The sequence below is a fragment of the Cavia porcellus genome, unplaced genomic scaffold, assembly GCF_034190915.1.
Source record: "Cavia porcellus strain 051 isolate PalLab524CR breed Dunkin Hartley unplaced genomic scaffold, mCavPor4.1 scaffold_23, whole genome shotgun sequence".
NCBI lineage: Eukaryota > Metazoa > Chordata > Mammalia > Rodentia > Caviidae > Cavia > Cavia porcellus.
In genome coordinates, this window is record NW_026947506.1 from 28,942,514 (window position 1) to 28,964,771 (window position 22,258).

The 22,258-nt window shown below is 42.4% G+C and overlaps 1 protein-coding gene and 1 long non-coding RNA gene across 3 annotated transcripts in view; one reads left to right on the forward strand and one right to left on the reverse strand.

Annotated features, from left to right (window-relative positions):
- Positions 1-555: 555 nt before the first annotated feature.
- On the reverse strand, positions 556-3,334 carry LOC134472470 (uncharacterized). Its single transcript, XR_010042288.1, has 2 exons — positions 2,363-3,334; positions 556-824 (listed from the first exon to the last, which is right to left on the reverse strand). It is a non-coding gene; the product is annotated as an uncharacterized LOC134472470 (long non-coding RNA).
- Positions 3,335-7,075: 3,741 nt separating this feature from the next.
- The window catches only part of Herpud2 (HERPUD family member 2), a 37,290-nt gene continuing 22,107 nt past the window's right edge, over positions 7,076-22,258 (forward strand). For both annotated transcript variants that reach the window (XM_063233969.1, XM_063233970.1), the window contains exon 1: positions 7,076-7,261. In XM_063233969.1, the coding sequence (XP_063090039.1) occupies positions 7,115-7,261 (147 nt within the window). In that variant the 5' untranslated portion in view covers positions 7,076-7,114. The remainder of the gene's footprint in view (positions 7,262-22,258) is intronic.

Below are 22,258 nucleotides of genomic sequence, written 5' to 3' on the forward strand. Positions count from 1 at the left end.
TCCGGGGGATCATCACATAAGGACCCCTAGCAGGATGAATCCAGGTTTGTAACTGGCTCAAATGGCCGGCTTCATTCGTCTTACGATCACATATTCTTACAATCAGGGACCACGTTTTTGCACAGGGCCACATCGAGGTTTGAAATTTGAATCCCTCCAGGGAGACGGACTCCTTGATCCTTGAGAATGAGTGTGACGAGGAGACTCTGCTCCACTCCAAAGCCTGGAGCTCCGTGGATGTTTTCGGTCAAAGCTGGCTTTCTGCGTCAGAGACTGAGTCCACACAACCCCGATGTGAAGAGGACAGGCAGAGACGGCAGCCATTAAGAGGGGGAAATGCAAAAAATGTAAACTCAGCCAGGAACTTTCTCTGAGAACGTTGACCTTTGGACCAGTTTATGGAAATGCTTTAAAATAGCTATGCATGCTTTTGGAAACTGTTTTCAAGATAAAATAGCAAGTATAAAAATTTGTTATGTTTGCACTTTTTTTTCCTCTTTTTTTGGGAGGTCCTGGGGATTGAACCCAGGGTGTCTGTGCTGAGCTACATCTGCAGCCCTTTCAATTTTACTTTATTTATTTAAATTCTGAGACACAGACACAGACACACGCAAACACACAGGCTGGGTGAGGTGGTGCACACATACAGTCCGGCACTCTGGGAGGTTGAGGCAGGAGCACTGCAAAGTCAGGCCTGGCCTGGGTACCTCAGCAGTTTAGTAAAACCCTGCCCCCCACTTCCTGATCCCCCAAAACAAAGCAATCCAAAAAAACAGGACTGGAGATATAGCTCAGTGGGAAGGCCTTGGGTTCAACTTCCAGTCCTACAAACAAAACAAAACAAAACACATACAGTTATGGCTTGTATCTTGATGTCCCCCAAGACATGCGTGTGATCATTTCAAGGATGTGATGCTGGTATCGCTTCCTGGGGAGATGCTGGGATTAAGGCTGCCCCACCCTGGGTGTGAGTGCTGCCCCCGCTAAGAACAGGTCGCCTGGAGAGGATAGAAGGGACAGAAAGGGCTGCTGTGCTTGCTGCTAGCAGCTCACTAAGCTGCTTGCTCCCTTCTGCCTACTGACCTGTCCCCCCACCCCCCCGCAGCCCCCTGTGCCACACCACCCTGCCAGCCAGCTATGGACTGAATCCACTGCAGACTGTGAGGCAAATAAACCCTTCCTTTTAAACTTTGGGTGTTGGGTATTTTGTCTCAGTGATGAGAAAAGTAACTAATACATGCACATAAAATAAAAATTTGCACCTGATTTTCTTTCCTTTATTTCTGTTTCTTATCTTTTTATTATTTTTCTATTTAAATTAATTTTATTGGTACATTTTTGATATAGATAATGATCACATTCATCGTAGGGAATTTGTACCTGTATACGACATATCTTTTCTTTCTTTCTCTTTCTTTTTCTTTTTCTTTCTTTCTTTCTTTCTTTCTTTCTTTCTTTCTTTCTTTCTTTCTCATATTTTTGGTACAGGGGATTGAACTCAACCTCATGCTTGCTAGGCAGTTGCTTATGCTTCTGAGCTAAATCCCCTAAGTTCCCAGCCATGTATGTGATATATCTTGATGTTTCTTTTTCTCCATTCCTCTCTCCTTTCTTCAGTCTTTCTCTCCATCTTTATTTAAAAAAGCTGTTTCTATCTTCCATTTTTTTCCCCTTTCTGTCTTTCTCTGCTCCCCCCTTTGTCCCATTCTCATTTGAACATTTTCTTCCTATTTTACAATATGTAAACATACATTGTGGTCCTTTCTTCCTGAAAGAATTAAAAGGATCATACTATAGTGATATATGCACATCCCTGTTTATAGAGCCCACTTTGTAATAGCTAAATCGTGGAAACAGCCCAAATGATCATCAACTGATGAAAGGATAAAAAAGTGTTTTTATACAATGGAGTACTACTCTGCCCTAAATAAGGATTCAGTGGAGGCATTCCTAGGTAAATGGATGCACCCTGATACCACACTCTTAAGTGAAATAAATTGAACACACAGGTTCAAATATCACTTTGTTTCTCTACTTTGAGAAACTGAAAGAGTAAATAAGGACCAAAATGCTCAGTAGATAATGGGAAATAGGAACAAAATGTGCTTGGTTTTCAATCACATCATCCTTATGTCTTCAAGCACAGAACGATTCTTTTATGGTTATCATAGAAGGCCTCTGGCCTTTGGCTGTGACTGGAGCTGAGATAGGAGACTGTTGTTTTCCTTCTAACTGCTCAGAAGCAGTGCAAAAGCTCTGTCCCACCACAGTCCTGCCAGCCACCCCAGCTGTCACGACTGCCGTGTTTGCACCACGGAGCCACATGAGTGGGTACCAGAGACCGTTCAGAGAAGTTTCTCACCAGGTTACCAAAGAAGGCTGTGTGAGTGGGCGAGGGCTGCATCTGCCCTGAGAGATACAGAGGCGTGGTCCTGGGGACATCTGGAAGGCAGGACTAGATGATGTCTACGAGGTTGTTCCCAGAAGGGTTTTCCTGTTGTGTGTGTCTTGTTATCCGTGAATACCTTATGAGGAGAAAGTTCATTGTGACGGGAAGAATGTACATTCCAGTGGAATCAGAACTCTATCTGGAACTTAATAGCTGTGTGATTTGGATAAGATATCGTCTGAGCCTCAGCTTTAGTGCCTCGAAGGGTTTTCCTGAGAATTCATTAGACGATGCATCACTCAGACCGTATATTTGGTATTTAATGTATGTGTGAACTTCTTGCTTTTTTTTTTTCCCCCGAGACAGGGTCTTGCGGGCCTCCAACTCCCGGCCTCAAGTGATCTGACTGTCTCAGCCTCTTACGCAGCTGGGACCAAAGACACTTCTCACACACCCAGCTAGTTCTTCCTTTTTCTACAAGATACAGGGCTTATAATTCAACATCTGGGGCCAATTAAGATTTTTTAAGTACTGTGTTGAGATGAACTAATTTTCACAGGCTTCTAGTGTGGGATTCTCATTTTTGTAAACAAGACACTTGATTGAGATTTGATTAGATGCTTTGTAGCACAACATGGTAAAAAATGACAAGTATGGAGAAAGCAGAAATGGGAGCCAGGTGGCCAATGTAACCTTTGAAATTTGCAACTGCAAGATCATCACTCGCTAGAAGTCACTCCTTCCAAGAGAGCAATCAATCAAACAGCCAATCAACTGCAAAGACAGAAAAATCAACAAACATCGTGAAAGCAAATTTGCTTCTGGGAAGGCACTCCAAATGTCACTGGAAAAGCTCAATGACAAACAAGCACTAGATTTCCTTTGAATTTTTAAAGAAGTGGGAATTTCACAGAATGAATCCATACAAGTTCTTGTAGCCGTCCTCTCTATCTGGATGATGAAAAGAATCAGAAGCCAACGTTCTAGATACTGAAAATCGTTTTATTATTTACAAATAATTTTTCTCTAAGGTTCTCTTTTACTTTATGAACAAAGAGAGCTGCCCCATGGGCCAAAATCACCTGAATTTCTAAACTAGTTAGAGGTTACTAATTAATTAATATTGTTCAAGTTAACATTTAACAACAATCACAAATCTTGTATTACCTATTACTATTGTGCTGGTTAAGAATTCTCTGAGGGGTGACCTTTAGTAAAAGATGGTAACTACAATGTGGAATTTCTCCTCTGCCTTTCCAGTTTTTTCTCTAACATCTTGAATTTACATTTGTCAGGAGCAAGTACAGAGGTTTAAACAGACATGTTGATGCTCAATGTGACTTCTCACCACTGCTTCTATTTTTGTGCCTCTTAATGATTATTTTTTCTACTCCAAATTCCAAGTCAAACACCATCTATTCTGAGGACCACCCTGTCATAAGTTGTCCAACAATACATATGTTTTAACAAAAATGGAATATTCATATACTAGCTTAATTGTGGTTTAGCTCAACAGCATCAAAAACATTTGTAGGAGTGGGGCATGGTGACACATATCTGTAATTCCAGCACTCTGGGAGGCTGAGACACAAGGATCTCACATTTGAACTCAGCCTGGGCAACTTTGTGAAACCCTGTCTCACAATAAAAGCTAAAAAATGCGCTGGCAATGGAGTTACATATGAAGGCTCTGTAGGTTCAAATGCTAGTACCACAAAAACAAGTGTTTTTAGGTATGTACTTAATTCAAGAATCTGTAAAGTTAAAACCATTATTGTCTGAAACAATATATCTATATGTTTCAATTTCTTGCAAGTTATGATTTTCATACTTTGTCCACATGAGGGAACCTTTGGTGCACTCTGCTTTAAACAATGTTTCACCCAGCTGTTCATCTACATTTATTTTAATAATGCATATGTGATAGTGCTCACTGAGATGTGCATACCATCTCTGAAGGATTTCTGAAGTTCGAGTCACAAGTGTTAAAATGACAGAATTTGCAGGGTGGGGTGGTAATTGTGGAGACTGTCTGGCTTAAACAGAAATTTGATGTAAAACAAGTCTTAGGAAAGACAATCATGGCTACTAAAATGCCATCAAAGACTCAGCCTCTTTTCTGCTCTGCCATCCTTGGCGTACAGGTGTTTATTCTCTGGTTTGTTGCTTTCTGAGTGAACTATGGTTGCCACACAACAGCCTGACATCCCCCAAACAGGAAGCTAGTGTAGGGCAAGGATGAATTCTGGCCACCAAACTTGTCCTGGGAACCCCAGGAGCAACTTCAGATGTCACCTCACTGGCTGAACCTGTGCTACCTATGATTCCCACAAACTAAAGACCTTGCTGGAAAATATTCAGCTTTGAAAACTAGAGATCAAAAAATGTCAGCCCCTAGGTGGGCACGGAGGGGTATTCTTGTAATTTCAGCATTTGGGAGGCTGAGGCAAAAAGGTAAGTGTAAGTTCAAGGCCAGCCTGGACTACATAACAAGACCCTGTCTCAATACCACCCCTCCACCAAGCCGGCTCCAAGCATCCTATCCTTAAAAATTACTTATTTTTTAAAAAAAAGCTATAATTATGTTAACGTTCCACTAGGGTGACTAAGCAAACGGCCATGCCTTCTGCAGAAAACCAGTCTCAGTGAGCTGGGGCTCATCTATGACTGGAAACAAACGGGATGCCACCCTTATTTCAGAACACTTCAAATGGCACAGCTGAAACCTGTAAGGCATCCTGTCACAAAGACAAGGTGGTGTGAAGTGAGGATTTAAGGGATCCCACTGCACTAGCTGCTGAGTGAAGACTGTCACTTGGTCACCAGTACAGGAGTGGCTTGAAAGCCTTCTAAAGCCCAAAGGGAAAGAGACCAGCTCCCCAACGCCCCTCGAGTAATTATCAGCTTGTATTCTCCTGTAAGTACAAGCCAGATACAGATGTGGTGATGCACATCTCACAGATTTACTGTATTGATTCCTACACTCATGTAAAACATGGAGAATAAGCCAGCATTGGGCCCTGAGCCAACCTTGCATTCCTGTGTCCAAGCTATACAACAGAACAATTAACGGTCAACCCTGTTTGTGTAAGATGGCTTACCGAGGGCTGGTGATGCAGCCTGATAACAGAATTCACCAATACATAAGGAATGCAGAAAGATGAGTTTATTTAGATCTGGATACTCTGCCAGAATAGATAGCAGGGCAGAGTTTCAAGAAAGGAAAAATGCAGTTAGGGTGAGAAATTGGATGTTTTAAAGTTTTTTTTTTTTTTTTTTTTTTTTTTTTTAACGAGACAGATTCTTGCTATGTACTTTAGGCCAGCCTTGAACTGTGTAGCCTACACTGACCTAGAATTCAGTGATCCTCCCGCCTCGGCCTCCTGAGTGCTGAGACTAGAGTGGTATGCCTTGCAAGAGCAGAATTTCCATGAGGACCTGAGGATATGGAAAATGTGAGGCTCTAAAGAAAGTCTTTCTCTTGGATCATTGCAGATCTTCCCGAAGCACCTGTGCTGTGTTAAAATCATGTTTACAGTTGCATTTCCGACCGGGTCACTCGCCTCCGGCCCACACACTTCACGCCTCGGACAATGAGGTATAAAGAGGTCTGCGTAGGTGTTTATAGAGACCTGGGTCCAGGCTGGGCTCATCCACGGGCCTGACATCAAAGACAAAGTTGCCTGCCCAGCCAGGCCATCCCTGAGCCGAGCTCTAACGGAGTCTGGCTGTTCCGGAGATTGCTTCTTCTCGTCGCCAGCGGGCACCGTGTCCTGGGTGGGGAACCCGCAGGGCCGCTGTCCCCTCCTGTGACCAGGGTGTGGGCCAGGCCTTGCCTGCACTGCGCTTGGCAGACCGCCTATCCTCAGCAAAGTGTTAACACGATCCCAGGAAGGGCATTAACTTAGTCGGGGTCAACTCACAGGATGGAAAATGCACATCCCACCGCATGGAGCGACCCTGGGCACCCCACCATCGCCCCCACCGAGGCGGGACACCCCGGCCCTCAAAGCACGCAGGCGCTGTGGCAAGTCGGAACCGCGCCGCGGAGCCCTGCGCGTGACGCACTTCCGCCCGGCGTTTCCGGTTTTGGGGGGAACCCCCCCCCCCAAGCCCACTCTACAGCGATCGTAGATCGGCGCGCTGGGCGCCGCCACCCGTATCCCCACTCTCCCGCCACCTGCAGCCGCCGCCGCGGTCGCGCCCGAGGGGTCCTGGGGAGCTGGGCCGCGCCCCTGCCAGTTCCTCGCGTCGCCCCGCGCCGCCTCGCGAGACTGGGCACAAGAAGGGCGCGGCCGCGGCGGAGGACGCCCTCCCGGTCGTCCCGGCACAGTGGCGGCGCGCGGCCCTCCTGGACCGGGAGTCACGGCGGGCCAGTGGGCGGGCGGGGCGTCGCGTCGGGGCCTTGTTGCGTGTCCGCCCGGACCCTCCTGTCCCGCCCTCGGCCCCTCCTCCGGGCGCCCTGTGCAGTCCGGAACCAGGCGGAGTCCAGACCTGGCGGGGACATCTGCACCCTCGGCCCGGCACCCGGACCCTGCCGCCGCCGCCTCTGCCCACCTTTGGTCCTGGCGATGGCCTTCGTGTCGCCCGATGCACTCGTGACTGAGCTGGACACTGAGTATTAAGCGCTCACTTCCGTCCCCACCACAGCCGCGACGGCGGGGACACCTCGGCTCCATAGGGCGGATCCGCTGCTTCGGTGGACTCTCTGGCTTGGGGTGCGCCATGGACCAAAGTGGGATGGAGATTCCCGTGACCCTCATCATCAAAGCGCCGAACCAGAAATACAGTGACCAGACTATTAGCTGCTTCTTGAACTGGACCGTGGGGAAACTAAAAACGCATCTGTCTAACGTGTACCCTAGCAAACCTGTAAGTGTGCAAGGCTGGGCACAACTGCTCCGACCTGCAGCTTTTTGTGCCACGTACCTCCCTCCTCCCTGCTCACGCCTGCCTTTAGTGTGTCAAGTAGGTCTTTCTGTAGACCGCGAAGTGTATTGAGTTCTTAGGCTGTGGGTGTCTCCGGAGTTTCGGAACCATCATTAATACTTTCCTGATGGGGTTCAGTTAATTAGTAAGAGTATGCCGAAGTATCAAGAGACATAAGAACTGGCAGGTATGAAATAGGAACCATTTCCCTTGGGTTTCATGTTAACCTAATTTGAGGATGAAATGCATTCTTTTTATTTTATTTTTTTAAGGAAAACACTGCAACCCCTGTTGAAACTTTTTATAGATTTCTAGACTAAAGGGCCATACTGTGAAGAGAATTTTTTTCTTGGAAATTAGTATGTGGCTCCTATAGAAATAATGCTTTCAAAACTACTATGTGTGTTTTGGGGAGCAGAGTTACAAGTTGCAGGTTAGCTGTTCTACACCACCCCTTTTTTGTTTTCTCTTGAAGACACAGACCTTTAACTTACAACAATCCTTTCACCCTACTCACTGTTTGGTGCTTTTCATTCTTTTCATATTGCCATATGTAAAGGCCTTTACACTGCCTTTTTCACCCAAATCAGCATGATTCTCTTTTCTTTTAAGTCCTGTCTAGATATGGCAACGATAAATAAAATCAGACAGATGGTATAGCTCCAAAGTTGATAATTAAATTTTAGAATAGTTTAGAAAAGAAATAGCATGTCACGTCACCACTGTATAAAATTTTCATTCTTGAATACTTAGTGTGCAGTTTAAAGAAGAGGTGTGGATAAGAAAGAGAAAGGTTTTTTTTTTTGTTTTTTTTTTTTTGGCAACAGGGAGACTTAAACATATGGGTCTTTTGGAGAGGAATCTGTGCTTTTTATTTTTCTTTCCCCTTTGGTATTTTGAGACAGGGTCTTGCTGTATATTCTAGGCTGGCCTTGAACTCATTATGTAGTCCAGGCTAGCCTAGAACTTACAGTCTTCCTGCCTCAGTCTCCTGAGGTGTGTGCCATCATGCCTGGTACTGTGGTTTACAAAAAAAATTTTAAAAATTTTATTATTACATGGTTGCAGTTCATGATGATTACATTCATCGTGGGGAACAGATGAACATAACACATTCAATTCTTTTTTCCCTTACTCTGCAACTGTGTTTACTAGGAATTTTATGCACTTAAGTGAGGAAGACCTTGATCTGTATCAGGATACTTATGAGTAGAGTGGTTTCGGAGTTGCCATTTGTTTTTGTTTTGTTTTACTTTGAGTTTTTTGAGACTGGGTCTCACAGTGTAGGCCAGGCTGGCCTCAAACTTGGGATCCTACTTCCCCAGTGCCAGGATTACAGGTGGGTGCCAGCACACGTAGCTTATTTTTACAGTATTGTTTGGTTAAGCTTTTAGGCTTCCATTTTGACCACAGAATTAGGACACATATTGCAAAAATAGGTTTAGAAAAACCCCAGTTGGCAATAGCTACTTACCATACTTTGTGATAATGTATTTTTAATAGGAGGAAAACGGAGCTAATTACTTGGAATATACATCTTTTATTTGAAAGTTTTACCCAATAAGTAACAATTTGTTAAAGAATTTCTGTTTACCTGGATGATGATGCATGCCTGTAATCCTAACTACGCAGAAGACTGAGGCAGGAGGATTGAAAATTTGAGAACAGCCTAAGCAACTTATTGAGACCTTGTCTCAAAATAAAATTTCAAAAGGGCTGTTGGAAGTAGCTCAGTGGTATAGTGCTTGCCTAGTGTGCACCAACAAAAAACCTCACCAAAACCAAACCAAAACAAAAAAATCCCCAAAGCAAACAACCAACCACCAGAAGCACTTTACAAAAGATTTTCTTATATTGCATGTTACTAATTTTATGCATTTTTGAAGTGGAAAGTAACTTTTCAGAATGGTCAGAACTGAAAGTCATAGACTTGGGTAGATAGTAATATTTGCCATATGGTCCATATACCATTTGAAACTACATTCTTAAATATCTAAAAATATACTCAAGTATGAGATCTTAATATCACTCTATTACGACAACTGAGACTTGATCTGCAGTTACACTGTTCTAAAACTTTTCTTTTTGGAAACCTATCTGAGCTGGGAGTGTGAAACCTCTTTGCCTTATGTGTCCTGGGGTGAGCCTGTCTTGCATCAGGAGAGGGACAGTCAGTGCCCTAGGGATTAGGCAGCTGCTTGCAAAACTTCTCTTCTTTTTAGCCCACTGGCCTCTTGGAGATTGGTGGTGAGATCACATAATCCGTATCTTATTAATGGCTTAATCTTGTGGCAAGCCTAAATTTTTTCTGCTTAAACTTTCTCCACCTGGGTTGTGCAACTTATTTCTAGGTTAATGAGACTAGGATAGGGCTACCTGTGTTTCTGTCTTAGAATTTCACTGAAGTTTTTGTACAGTTACTAGATTGTTGAGCAACTGTTTAATGGCATGCCAGTAGCCGTAGTAATTCTTAACATAGGGGTTAGAGTCCTAACAGTTTACTCTCAGAACTTACTGCATTTAAACAGTATTGTAACAGAAGTTTAGGTTATGACCATCCACCAGTGCCTACTTAGTATTGTTTGTTTCAAGTATCGTGTGATGTTTTGTTTGGTTTTGTTTTGGAATAAGGTCTTGGTTTTTTTGCCCAGGCTGGTCTTGAACTAATGGATTTAAGTCACCCTCGTGTCTCAGCCTTTTAAGTAGCTGGGTTGCCACTACTCTTTCTTGGTTGGTAGGTTGTTTTGTTTTGCAGCTAGAGATTGAACCTGCTGAGTGCTGGACTACATCCCTAAGCTTCAGATCCTCCTGCTCCAGCCTCTGTAATCCCAGGGGTTACAGGTGTGCCACCTGTCCACCTGCTGTTTGGTTTTTAAGAGATCATTTGTGTGCCTCTTCCTTGCACCTCTGCCTCGTGGAGGCAGGTGAATCTGGGAGCAGAGTAGGGCTCTAGTGCCTTGTAGAAGAAGGAGTTTCCTGCAGCAGGAAGGAGGGATGTTGATGGCTTTGGCTGATACTAACTGGCTTTGAGGGGTCAAGAGAGGTAGAGGGCCTTGGTTCCTGTAGGCAGTGGCTAAGGAAAGTCAGTGATAGTTCTTGGAGGGTGAAGAATAGTGATTTATTTTTATTTTTTAAAAGCAGTGGCAATTATTTGAAGAAGTGAAAATTGAGGGAGAAACTAACTCTGCAGAGTGAGATTGGGCAGAATGAAAGATGAAGAAGTAAGATAAAAGTATACCCAAAAGGAAGCAGGGCAAGCCAAAGTGAAGAAAGCCACGGATCTTGGCAAGTGACCTTTTATATTGTCCAAATCTCAAAGAAAGCCACGAGAATTTCTGCATGTTACTCCTGAAGAGGCAGTGCTAGGAACCCATGTCTTAGGTGGACATCAGGTCTAGGCCATCCTGTTGAAGACCTGCTTGACTTCTCATGAGAAATCCAGGTGCAGGGTTTGGAACGGTTCTGCATGTGTCCGGATCTTGTAATTAATTAACAGGTCACACCTACTTCCCCAGCCAGTTCTGCCATGCCCTGGTCTGATTCAGTTCCCCCCGAAAGACATAAATCCCCATAGTTCACACTTTGTGGAGTGCTGAGGGAGCGAGGTCTTTGTCTTCTACAGCCTCTTTAAGCTGGAAGGGGCTGTAGACCCTACCTACTGGGGATTTTGTACTCTCCCAACTACCTTGGAGTGCTATGGCTCACTGACTGGGTTAAAGAAAGAAAAACCTGTCAGAAAACAACAAGTACAGTTAGTGACTATTGAGCTTCACTATTAGCCCAAATACGAGGAGCAGGTCAGATTTCCATGCTTCCTATAGTGACACTAGAGTCTTGTTTTTTGATGAGAAGTCTCAAGTGTTTGAGAGGTGCACAGCTTTCTCTTTTTTGGGTGATTTTGGGTCTTCTTACTGTTTAGATAGTACTGGCTTTATTCTAGAAAAATGAATCCAGTTATCTGTCTCTGCCACCATTATTGCAGTGTGTGTGACAAGGATTGCTGAGAGGGCCTCTCTCATTTTGGCTTTAATTGGTCAGCCAAGTTTTTACAAGCACTTGGTCCCTCACGCAGACACTAGGTGGTCCTCCTGGGCCAGGCAGTAGCAGGACTCTGTTCCCATACCTTTGGATAGCCTGTTGTACTGGGCCCAGATGAATGAGATATTGTCAGAACCTTGTGGTCTCTGGATCTACAGTTACATTAGAGAATAGAAATGGCCTCCCATGTAGCATCTCAAATGGGCCCAAACTTAGCACAGTTTTGGGCATGTTGCAAACCCTCAGGAGCCCTATTGGAAGCAGGCAGAGCTGGGACTCAGTAATCTCTTAGTAAAGCTTTGCCAGACCTCACTTTAGGGTCTGGTTGGCTCTCTCTACCTTTCCAGCACAATGTCCCTTGAGGAAGGATCAGAACGGTTCCTCGGGAATGAGGAATAGGGCTAGGAACTTGAGAGGCTGTTGGGACTCCTTGTGTCCTGTCAGACTTTGAATTCCCAGAGAGACTTCAGGAATGTCTCTTTGGTGTCCTTCACAGTGCATGACTGACCTGCTTGAAAATGTGGACTGTCCCTAAGAGTTGTAGACCTTGCTGCCTGTGCTTTATATACAAAGCTACTGCCATCAGTGACCGATACTTCCTCAGGGCTTTGAAGGAGAAGGTCATTGATGTCTTGCCTGCTTGCATAGGTCTGGGAGATCCACTTGTTGACAAGAGGGGCTAACTTAGAGGCCTGCAGGCATCAGAGAAGTGGAGTTAATAGTAGTGTAGGTTTTTATAATAACCTCAGGGGTGTCTAAGAGCATGGCCTGATACTTGGTAAGCTGTTTCCCTTTTAATCACAAGTTAACTTTGATCTCCACAATAGCTCTGACCTGATAGGGAGTCAGGATTTCTAGTGTCTGTCTCAGAGTTAACTTTCCAGCATCTTCTGTTAATACAGCGGCAAAGAATCTCTGATTTTAACCCTAACCCAAACCCTAACCCTCAGCTCCTTCTATAGCTATAGATCTAGAGGAGGGTTTTCTAGAGAAGTAACTCAGAACAGAATGAAGCAGTAGAATCAGCTCACCCATGACGTCTAAGATTACCCAGGGCTCCTCAGAGGAGATGGTGCTGTCCAAGGACAGGGGCTTTGCAGGTTCCCCTGGGCGTCTTTACTACATGAGGGTTCTGATCAGCCTAGCCCCTCTCTGGGAGCAGGATAGTCAACCCTCCAGTGCCATGAGTCAGGCATGCTGGCTGCCTCATGCGTAGAGCTGGGCTCAGACAGTGGCTAGGTGAAGTTGCATGCCCAGTTTGCAGTCTTTTTACGCTTGAAAGAAGAACCTCCGTTGTCTCTGGGTTTTCCTTTAGATGATTTGAATGAATTTAAAGCATTTCTGGTTGTGACAGTTGTAATCTCAGCCTTTCTCTTTTGTCCCCTTCTGGATCCTGATTGTTGGACACAGAAAAGGCCATGTCCAGGAGTTGGGCCCTGGGTGTCTTTGGGCCGATGTGAAGTTTTTATAATGTATGCCAGATATCTAGGGCTGATTGATAGGTGAAATGGTGCCCTACTGGTGCTTCTCCCTCCCTGGAAGATGGCTCTATATTATTATGTTTATGAAAGACTCGGCAAGCTTCTGTATCTCACTGGTAAGAGCAGCTAGCATATGAGACATCACTTTTAGTTCATGACTAGTATTATAGTCCCACTTTGGTTCCACTGAATGGAGAGTAGCCATCCCAGGGCAGTTCTTTCCCTTTTAAAGCACATTGTTCATTTGCATAGTTCCTAGCTCCTTGTACTTCTGTAACTAAAAAGGGGCCTCAATTATTCCTCCTAAGGAGGAGGTAGAGGAGACTGCCCAGTATCATCAAGCAGATCTGAGAGACGCACATTCTCCTGAGAGACAAATGGGGCTTCCAGGACTGGGCTGTCCTCTTAGTTTTGACTGTTTCCTATGATAGTCACAGAACCTAGACATAAGGGGTGTTGTTCCACCTTTTATATTTTAAACAGTAGCACTGTCACTGGGGAATAGTTTCATAGTTAAAAGCATCATCTCATACCCATCTTTTGCTGCCTTCCAGTTCATATTGAACCCAATCACATTGCGATAGTAGATAAGCTGTTTCTGTGTTAGATGGTCGGGATCAAACCGTTCCCATTCATCAAAATATGGCCTGCAGTGAAGTTAGTAGTGGGCAGGAGGGATGTGCTTGTGCAGTGGGAGCCCTAAGGGAGCGCTCAGCACTGGAGCGGGGTTAGCAGAGTGTGTAGCTGTCTGAAGAAAAGGTACACAGGGATGTTTGCATTTCTGAAGTGTTAGTAACCGACAAGAAGAGGCAGAATCAGAGCTGCTTCTTTCCTAAAAATGATTCTATCAGAGTTAATGTTGCATTGATGACTAAATGCTTTGTTTTATGGTACTACTAGTAATAGAGTTTTAAGTAGAAATTGTAGATCATTAATGGGCTGTGGAGGAGGAGATATTTTGTAGTTAAGAATTTAGGCAGTTGCTGTATTTTTGAAAATGTTTTACAAAATTTTAAACACTTCATTAGAGGAGTTGAACTCTTTTGGGGTTAACTTTGAATAGTATTTATAATTGGTTTAGGGACCAAAGTATGCCATGTCAGTTAATTATGGATAGAGATGACTGTGGTCTTTTTGTTTAATTTACAGAAAAAAAAATGTAACACAAAAGTAGAAATGATACAGAATTTCAGGAAAGAATATGAACACTAAGAAATCACTAATTGATAAATTACATATTGTCATTTTAGGAATAGTTGTTCAAGTTACAGAATCAAAGCATAAAAAGTGGACAGACCCTCAAACAATGACAGTACAAATCATTCTGTTCAATGATTCAATAAAAAACTTAGTAATATGATTATCTAACATACTTAAACATACATAGTTATATCTTTTAAAGCACTTTCTTTCCCTTTCATTATTACAATATCTATTATACATTTTAGATCTTATTACTCCAGTTTTTATTATTTTTTACACCGGAGAGACAATGTGATATTTACAAATATGAGTCTTATTTATTTGACTTATGAGGATTGTCTCAAGTTGTCTCCATTAATCTATAAAACCCTTAAGATCATCCTTTTTTATAGCTGAGTGATATTCCATTGTTTAAAAATACCACATCTTTTTCATCCACTCTCCTGTTGATGGGCATTTTGGTTGCTTCCAAGATTTAGCTGTTACAAATTGTGTTCCTATAAACATGGGTGCACATGTATCACTGTGTCACGAGACTGTGGCTCTTACTGTAATATTCACTGGGTCATTATGTATTTAGTACTGTAGTTTTTTAGGTTCTGAAATTGGCCTGTAGTGTGAAATACTGAAATTTAGGTTATTGCTGTTGAATGACTAAGATGCCTTTAAGGCAGCCAGTTTTACTTGGGTTTTCAACTTTGATCTGGGTTTATATTTTGTTTTCAGACATACAAATACTAATATGGTTGATCTTAATGTTCTTCAGTAGAATGGATTATCCATGGGGGAGCTTAGCACAGATCTCCAAGCCAGTTTCCTCATTGGCCCTTCTTGCTGCTGTTATGCCCACACGGTGAGAAATGGGCCTGGCCCACCCGGAAGTCAGCACCGAAGATCTACCTTTCAGGGGTCAAAATGTCTCTAAGCAGCCTTCTAACTGACTTGAACATGTAGGCCTTAAGTGCTGCTGTTCCTGTGTCAGGTGATAGCTGTGCATCAGATGAAGGAATGCATGTAGGGACTTGGCCCTCCGGGTAGTGAACCTTTAAGTGAAAAAGGACCTGGAAGTGCAAAATTGCACAGATGGGAACGGACCTTGCATCATGAACATTCGTAAATGTGAACAAATCGTAGGAGTAGCTCATGTGACGGTAGCTGCCGCCACAGTTGTGCCGCTGTGTGCTTCCCATACCATGCAATACCACACACTAGCGCAGCGCTCAGTCAGAGCCCTGGGTGTCCGGAAGCAGCGGGGTTGGGGAGGGGACTACTGGGAAGCGCAAAGCCATATACTGTGTATGTTTGGGTGGTTTGTTGTCTAAACGCTACATAGGTAACAAGTAACATGGCCTTTCTATTGTGCTAACACTTTCCAGCTAGTGTGTGGTTATTTCCTCTATCCTGGTAAATTATTGGGAAGATTCAGGAAAATAAAAAATAAAGGAATGGTGATGTAGCTTAGTGCAAAGATCTGAGTTCAATTTCTAGTACCAAAGAGGGGAAAAAAAAAATCTGTAAGCAGCTAGTTATGGGGATGTAAGGGTTAGAGGCCATTGATTAACCAGGCTTCCATTTACTGTTTCTGAATTTCCTGGGCTTGATATAGTTGAATGTAGTTGGAAATGGAAGAGAGATGCATACCAGTACAAATTACCAAAATTCATTTTTTCTAGAAATGATGTTTTGTGTACCTCCTGATACGTCTTTTGAGCTGTTTGATACTTGTGACTAAACTATGTAAATACTGAAATAGTAATGGTTACAACTTTCAAAGGATTTGGATTATAGGTCTTTGAACTGATTTATTGCTTGAAATTTCTTTTAGTGAGCAATTAACATGATAGATATCTTAAATTTTGAAAATTAACATATGGAATTTGATTACCCTGAAGTTGGGTATAGAATGAACATGATTTTGTTCTTCCTGTGGTACGGGATTGGATCCAGGGTGCTGACACTTGAGTTATACCCCTAGCCCTTTTCATTTTAAAACCTGTCTACGTAAGTTGATGAGTTTGCCCAGGTAGGGCTCAAACTCCAATTTCCTACTGCTTCAGCCTTCCAGGGTGCAAGGATTACATGTGCCACCACACCTGGCAGAAACATGATTTTTGATTTATTTATTTTTTAGAAACATGGTTTTAAAATCCATAAATAATTATGAGAGACCTACTTAGTCCTTGATATAAAATTTTGAATCTTTTAACACTAACTGGGTGAATTTTTTGAAATATATAAATATTACTGGTTTTTAAAACTGATCTATCAGACTTGAGAATATTTTAAGTGTATTAGAGATGCATAGTATTTTATCTGTTTTTGATATCTGTTTTGATAATGGTTAAAATATTACCATTTTAGATTATGGTGTGCATGTAAACTTTCATGAGCCACTGTGCCTGGCTATCTGTAAGCTTTTTACAAAGAAAAAAGTTTCTATAATCTCAGCACTCAGGAGACTGAGGCAGGAGATTTGCTGTAAGTTCAAGGCCAGCCTGGACTACATAGTGAGTTTGAGGCCAGCCTGAACTGCACAGTGAGATGCTGTCTCAAAAAGACCAGACAACCAAACAAACAAACAAATGAAAAAAAAGAAAGAAATCTTTCATCAGATTAGGATTTAGTTTGGAATGTCACTTCAGCAGGTGAAGCTTTCTTTGCCTTGCAGCACCCATTAGGAGAGTAGCAGAGCTTTTTGGGCCTCTGGTTCAGCAGCTGTTACTTTTGAGGAGAACTGTCTCTGGGTTGTGCTGTACGGTCAGCATGTTCCACCTTGCTGTTCCACCTTCTTCCTGTAGTTTGGCTGAGTTTGCTCAGCCCCAGGTGACCAGCTTCATCCTGGGTGGAGCAGCGGACTGGAAAAGGAGCATGGCCTCAGGGTCCCTTTCACTGCAGACAGGGAGCAGGGAGAGCAGTGGGGGTGCTGAAAAAGGACTTCTATTTCCATTACTTTGTGCAGTCTGCATCTTGTCAGGAGAATCCTCAGACTGACAGTTCAGTTAGTACTTTTCAATTTGTTAATCCTGAGTCTTCAGGAGTCAGATTCAAAAGGTAGCATGTAATTTTTTTTATGTTCAGAGAAAAATGATCTTTATTTTGTAAAGCTACTGAGATGTTGGGGTTTGTTCTAGTAGCTAGCATCACTTATCTTAACTGACCAAAAAATGGATTTATTTTATTTTTTTATTTTGGTCTTTTTGAGTTAGGGTTTCACTATGTAGTTCAGGCTGGCCTTGAACTTACTTTGTAGCCCCAGGCTGTCCTCAAACTCTGTAATCCTTTTGCCTCAAACTCCTCAGAGCTGGGATTACAGGCATGTGTCACCATGCCTGGCAAGAAATGGATTTTTCAGTTGTGGGAAAAGTGTTATTAGCAGGTCCAAAGAGAATATTGCAGTGCTTTCCAATTTAAATTGAATTTTGATTGTTTGCAAAGTCTGTAGTTTTCCTAGTGCTGCAGCTTAAAATACCAAAATAACTAAGTAGAAAGTTTAGTTGGTTATTGTGATTTTGTTATATCTGTTAACTAGTTTTCCTGATCTTTAACTTATATTAATTGACATTTAAACAGCAGAGCCAATATTTTTAGTGAAATAAAAACTGTTAAGTCTCATGTCTTACCTACTTTAGGCACATGAGAAACTTTTGTCTTTTTTCAAGTTTCACTAAAGTTAAAGAATTTCTTTCCCTTTTAAAATTTTGAATTATCTGAAGGTATTTGTATATTAAGTTGAGAGTAACATTTTATTCTGGAGTTACTGTTATAGTTTATATCTAAAATGTCCTCCAGAGCCTCATGGACGCCCAGGTGGGGGGCGTGATGGGATGATGGGTGTGTGATGACTGGGTCAGCCCACTGATTGTTCTGGGTGTCATGTGCTGAAGACCGGAAGGTCTGCCCTGGGTGTGGGTGGCACCAACCAATAGGCTTGTAGCCCAAATGAGATAAAAGAGAACGGGAGGCTTACTGCGTGCTTCCTGGCTGCCTGGCCATGGACTGCTTCTCCTCTGCAGTGCCCTTGTGCCTTGCCGCCCTGCTTGGAGCCAGAAACCTGTACGAACTGTGAGTCAGAGTAAACCTTCCCTCCTTTAACTTGTGGATATTGCGTATTTTTTGTCCCAGCAATGAGACTGGAACCAAGATAGTTATAATTCACATGCTGTAACATTTGCTCTTCTGAAGTATACAATTCTTTGCTTTTTAGTGTTTTCACACTGGTGTAGTCATCATCATTTACTAATTTGATAGCGTTTTAATCACCTACCCAAATACACCTCTTACCCATGTTTTATTTCTCCAACACCTTGTAACCACTAATTCACTTTGTCTCTGTGCATCTGCTTTTTCTGGTCGTTTTTTATAAATGGAAACAGTTCTATGGCCTTTTGTGTCTGGGGTGCTTCATTTAGAATGATGTTTGCAAGACTCATCAATGGTATAAACATTCATTTCCTTTTATGACTAATTACGTTTCATTACATGTATATATCATAGTTTGCTTATCCATGTATCAGTTGATAACATTTGTGTCATTTCCACTTTTTGGTTAATATCAGTAACGATGTAAAACATTCGATACATGTTTTTGACAGGCATGTTTTTGGTTCTCTTTGGTATGTACCTGTGGGTAGACTTGGGGAGGAATGTACTGTATTGTAGGGTGACACTGCTGAACTATCTGCCACAGTGGTTTAATCCTTTTATATGCTGGCAGTAATCTTTGAGGGCTTCAGTTTAACTACATCTTTATCCATACTTACTTTTTCTTCTTTGGAGGGGTTACTATGTAATTAAGTTTTTGTGTTCAGCTTTTCTTACTGTACAAAGATGAAACAGTTTATTGTCAACTGTTAAATTAGAGAAAAAATAAAATACTAATGTAATTGTTTCTTAATAACCATCTGCTAATATCAGAAAGGAGGTGAATGAATCACACCAGTGTTTCAGAGTAGTGTTGTGATTCATAGGCTATTTCATTTCCAGTCTTAATGATTGCGTGTAAAATAATTGAAATGAACTTCAAATGAATGAATTCAAATGAGTTTTGAACTCATAATACCTCTTTCTATGGGGATACTGGAGATTGAACCCATCCCTTTGTTAATTTTTTGAGACATGATCTTGCTAAGTCAGTCAGTTGCCCTGGCTGGGATAGAATTTGTGATCTTTTTGCCTCAGCCTCCAGAGCACTGAGATTACAGGTGTGCTCCCTCATAACATAACTCCCTCATAACATATCTCCCTCATAACACCACATTTGCATTTGGCTTCTGTTTTGTCAGGCCACAATGCATGGCTCTGGGTAATGAACAAGAGGTACTTGGGCCCCTTTGTTCTTTGTAGTTCCATTCCATGTAGGGACACAGATTTGAACATAATTATAGTTTGTGGTTATGTTACGAAGGGCATAAACAGAATATGTGAAAGGGAATAATGTACTAAATTTGTAAGTCAGGGAAAACCTGGTTGAGGAGATCAATTTTAAACTGAAGATCTAAAGGATGATTAAGAGCCAGCCATGGAAGAGCTGGAAGAGAGTGCTGCAAATGGGGCATCTGAGTTTGGAAAGTACTTGGGGTCTCAGTGAACCCTAGTTTGGCTAGAGGGTGAGGAGGCAAGAATTCTATGAGTGGAGGTTGGGGAAAGGCAGAATAGAGGTCTGCTATGGTTAAGAAATCAGAATGAAATCCAGTATAATAGGAACCCATAAGAGAGTGGTAAAATTGATTTTGTGTTTTTAAAAAAGTTTCTGGTTACTGACTTTAGAATGGAAACAAGGAAAGAAGTTAAGAGGCTGTTGCAGAAACCTAGACAAGAAGTGCTCTGGGCAGTGGAGATGGAAAAAAGATGCTAGATTCAGAGAGACTTAGGAAATGTCCCTGCTAATTAGACCCGGGAGGCAAGAGGACAGCAAGAACTGAAGATTGTGCCCAGGTTACCCACTTACACAACCGATGGCATATCGTTTTAGGGTAGGGGAGACATGGGAGGAGAACTTTGAGGAATTGGGATTAAGACCCATTGTAGATGCTTTGGCTTTGAGTACATACATATGACGTGTGTGTGTGTGTGTGTCTATTATTTTTGAGCAGGCTCTCACCGTATAGTCCAGGTTGCCCTTGAACTTGCCATCTTCTTGCCCAGCATCTAAGGTGCCTTAGTATGCGCCATCCCCGGGTGAGTAGTCCATTAAGATGTCTGAAGGTATTGTGTTATAGTATCTGGATACATGGATCTGGGTCTGGGTCTGAGAAGGCTTGGACAGAGATACACATTTGTAGTTCATATGAAGAAGAGTAGTTTTTAGAATTGGATAGAAAGTTAGCAAAAGGCCCTGCAGTGATATGAATGACATGCACAGGGGCCACCTATTTTGTTTGTTTTTAATTTTTCAGTACTGAGAATTGGACCCAGCGCCTTCACAGCCCTTTTTATTTTTTTGAGGTAGGTTCTTGCTGAGTAGCCCAGAATGTGCTTAAACTTGTGATCCTCCTGCCTCCATCCTCCAAAGTGCTGGGACTATAGGCAGGTGCCGCTGTGCCTGGCTTCCGGAAGCTCATCCTGTACTTCAGCCTCTGTGCAGAGGTGCACATGGGAGGGCCATGGTGCCATCCTCTCCTTGCAGATGGCACAGCCTTTGCTGGGTACCGTTAGGTTTGTCCCTGCTCTGCTGAGGACTAAGTCATTGCTCACCCTTTCTATTCTGTAGATGTAAGCTTTAAGAGGATCTGGGGATTCGGATATGTGCTAGCTCTTAAATTTGTTTTCAAACTGGGCCCACAGTTTTGGCACTAGCAATTCTCACAATCTTCAATTTTTAGTTCTAAATCTTTTTTTTTTTTTTTTTTTTGGTGGTACCGGGGATCGAACTCACGACCTTGCGCTTGCCAGGCAGGCGCCTGTGCCGCTGAGCTAAATCCCCAGCCCATAGTTCTAAATCTTGATATAAAAATTGATAATTTGGATGGTTACCTTATAGCTACTAGCATATGATTTCAGTATCTTTGTTTTAAAATAATTTTCCTTGGTGTACTTGTAAATTTTTCAGGGTTGGGTTTCTAAAGTCTATAAAGTCTTAATGTGACAATTAACTATTGCTGCTGAAAAAATTAAACCTACATACTAATGAATTAGGAGAGTAAGCTTTTAAAATTGGATTGCCAGTGTACTTTATTTGTATTTATTAGTGGTCTCCAATTACGGAGTTTTCTAGCACATTCTTTATCTTGTTTGGAGGTTATTACTTAAAAAATATCTGATTAATTTCATTACTGTTACAGCTTAATAGGAAAATAGAGATTATCTGCATAGGAAGCATATAATTTGTAGATTTCTTACACTTAGAAGTAGTTGTTACCAACACTGCATTCTGCCAGTATGTTTTGGACATGTGCTTTTTTTCAAAAACCAACAAAGTATTTTTCTCTCTGTATAGAGAAGGTAAAGTTAATTAAAAGCTTTCTTTTTGTTTTTTAAATGTCATTTAAAGTGACATCTTGAGAGTTGCTCTAATATGGATTGAGATTTTCTTTTTTGGCCACTGAAGAGTGATAGCCATTGTAGCTTTCACAAAAGTTGATTTCCACAGTTTGTAACCGTGTTCACAGGCACAGTGAACAAACCCAGTCTGTGGTCAGACATATAACATAGCGGTACTTTCACACAGTCTCATTAGATGATCCTGAAACCATGGGGTGTGGACTCCAGAAATTGGTACTGTGTGCTCACTAGCACTGTGCGCTCTTTGAAAGGTTAGTGTGCATTTGTGTTACTGTGAGATAGATACTATCATTGCTGTGATTTCACAGACAAGAAAACGGAGTTAGTGTTGTGGTTTTGGGGTCTCATACAGGGTCTTCGTAAACCTGTCTCTTGCTTGAGACTTGAGGTTGCTCTTGAAATTCTCCTCCTCTCTCTCCTGCCTCATCAGTTTTTTCCTTTCTCTACTAGGTTATTCCTATTGGCACGGAAACATGTTATTTCTTCTTAAGAAACCCCAAACCACAGGAAAATGAAGCAATACCAGGTCCTCTGTTGGTCTCAGTTCCCTTCTAGCTATTGTCCTGCTTCTTTCCTGTTAGTGCAAAACTCTTTTTAAGAGTTTTAACTATTCTCTCTCTCTCTTTCCTTTTTCGAGGCAGGGTCTCACTATGTAGTGCAGGCTGGCCTTGAACTCACATATGTACCCCAGTCTGGCCTCACATTCATGGTGCTGCTC